At 30.6% G+C, this 2,166-nt stretch overlaps 1 protein-coding gene across 1 annotated transcript; it reads left to right on the top strand.

Annotated features, from left to right (window-relative positions):
• Positions 1–1,018: 1,018 nt before the first annotated feature.
• On the top strand, positions 1,019–2,130 carry LOC125851034 (WAT1-related protein At1g09380-like; the record flags this gene model as incomplete). Its single annotated transcript, XM_049530827.1, has 3 exons — positions 1,019–1,135; positions 1,337–1,589; positions 1,937–2,130. Coding segments are annotated over 3 exons (564 nt in total), but the record flags the coding sequence as incomplete, so codon positions are not given.
• Positions 2,131–2,166: the final 36 nt, after the last annotated feature.

Raw genomic sequence — 2,166 nt, 5'->3', positions numbered from 1 at the left:
CTCCTATTTGATAAAGTGAACATGTTTTAATTAAAGTGAGCTATGAAAAAAGTATTCCAATAATCTATTAAAATGTAAAAATAATTTAATCATATGAATTATGAAGTAAATAAAAATTAATTAATGGCCGACAACATACACTTGTATCTTTCGTATCTGCTTTTCTCATTTTAAGCTAATTTTATATATATATATATGGAAAAAAGGATAAATATACCCGAACTATCGTAAATAGTATGCAGATATCCTGTGTCATACTTTTGAGACATTGGTGCCCCTGTCGTCCAAAAACTAGATCATATATGCCCTTCATACTAACGGGCATACACGTGTCATAATCTTATCCACCAATCCGACATTTATTAAATATCAGATTGACGGATAAGATTGCGCCACGTGTCCCTATTTAGTCTTTCGTTACAGTGAATGGCATATATGCTCTAGTTTTTGGACGGCAGAGGCACAAATATCCCAAAAGTATGACGGAGGGTATTTGCATACCCTTTATGATATATATATATATATATATATATATATATATATATATATATAGCGTTCAGTTGAAATCCAACGTAAGAGTTGTGTCAAGTCGATGTTTAGTCACATAAGGGATAGGGTTAATAAATAATACAGGACCTAGGGTGGAGTTACTATACGACTTACGAGTTGGTAGAACTCAATAATTTTGATCAAAATTTTATATGCATCTCAAGAAATCTGTGGATGAGTATGTATAAACTATATATAAAAATAAATTAGAACGAAATAATTCAAAATAGACTAAAATTTCAAATATCCAGAAACTTCAAATTTAGACCGGCGAGGTAGAGCAAAACATGTATGGTGGCAGACCTACTAGTACAACAAGGACAAAGATTAAAGCTCTAGTAAAAATATTGATAATAGTCGAACCTTACATTTATTTATATTTATTTTATAATATACATACATGAGAGTGTTATGTCAACTAGTATAATATATGATTAATTAACATTATTTCTGTTGTATGAACGTACAGAATAACTGCGAACCAGTATACATTTTGTATTGGGTTAAAATACACTACTCCGACGATTGTTTCCGCCCTCGATAATCTAATCCCAGCATTCACTTTTCTCCTAGCCGTCCCATTCGGGTATTTCTCTTTCTCTAAAATACTAAATTGCACGAACTCTTCAATTTCGATGTCACAACAGTGTCAGATTATTCAAAAATACATTAATTCGACACGTATTCATTGACGATTTTGAAGAGTCTGAGCAACATAACCTAAATATTACTCCTACATTATTATATAAAAAAAATTGAAAATTGAATTGTGTTAGTTGATGTGTAGGCTTGAAAAATTGGGACTAAGAAGTATAGCAGGACAAGCCAAATTGATTGGAACTATAGTGTGTGTTGGAGGGGCAATGTTATTGTCATTGTATCGTGGACCTGTAGTGATTGGCCAATTGGGATTTCACTGGAAATATGTTGAAAACACTACTGATGACAAGGATGCCAATTCTACACATACCAACTTCCTTTTGGGACCTTTTATACTCATAATCAGCAGTATTACCTATGCATTATGGTTAATCATTCAAGTAATTAATTTTATAATTCTTTTAATTCATTTCTTCCTTTTTCAAAAAATTACTTCCTCCGTTTAAAAAAGAATGATCCAATATCCTTTTTAGTCTGTTTCAAAAAGAATGACCCATTTCTTTTTTTGTCAACACTTTAACTTTAACTTTTCACGTGACATGTTTAAGACCATAAAATTAAAGGGTATTTTGATACATTTGATATAATTTTAATTTAGAACCACAAGATTAAAAAATCTTCTTTCTTTTCTTAAACTCTGTTTCAAGTCAAACTAGATCATTCTTATTTTAAACGGAGGGAGTAAATAAAATAATTCTTACTATTTGACTATTTTTATTTATGTTAGGCAAGAGTGAATGAGAAGTATGCAGCTCCATATTCTAGTACCCTTTTGATGTTCTTCATGGCAAGTTTCCAGTGCATGATTATCAGCTTTTGTGTCGTACCAAAAGCTTCTGAATGGGCTTTAAATCCTATTAGAGCTATCTCTGTTGTTTATAATGTAAGTATCTTTAATTTCCTCTCCAAAATATTAGTTTGGTTTCTTTTATTTAATTTGTTTTAAAATATTTGATT

Source organism: Solanum stenotomum, unplaced genomic scaffold, assembly GCF_019186545.1.
Source record: "Solanum stenotomum isolate F172 unplaced genomic scaffold, ASM1918654v1 scaffold21711, whole genome shotgun sequence".
Taxonomy (NCBI): Eukaryota; Viridiplantae; Streptophyta; class Magnoliopsida; order Solanales; family Solanaceae; genus Solanum; species Solanum stenotomum.
Note: the sequence above shows the minus strand (reverse complement) of the source record. Positions and strands in the feature narration are given on the sequence as shown.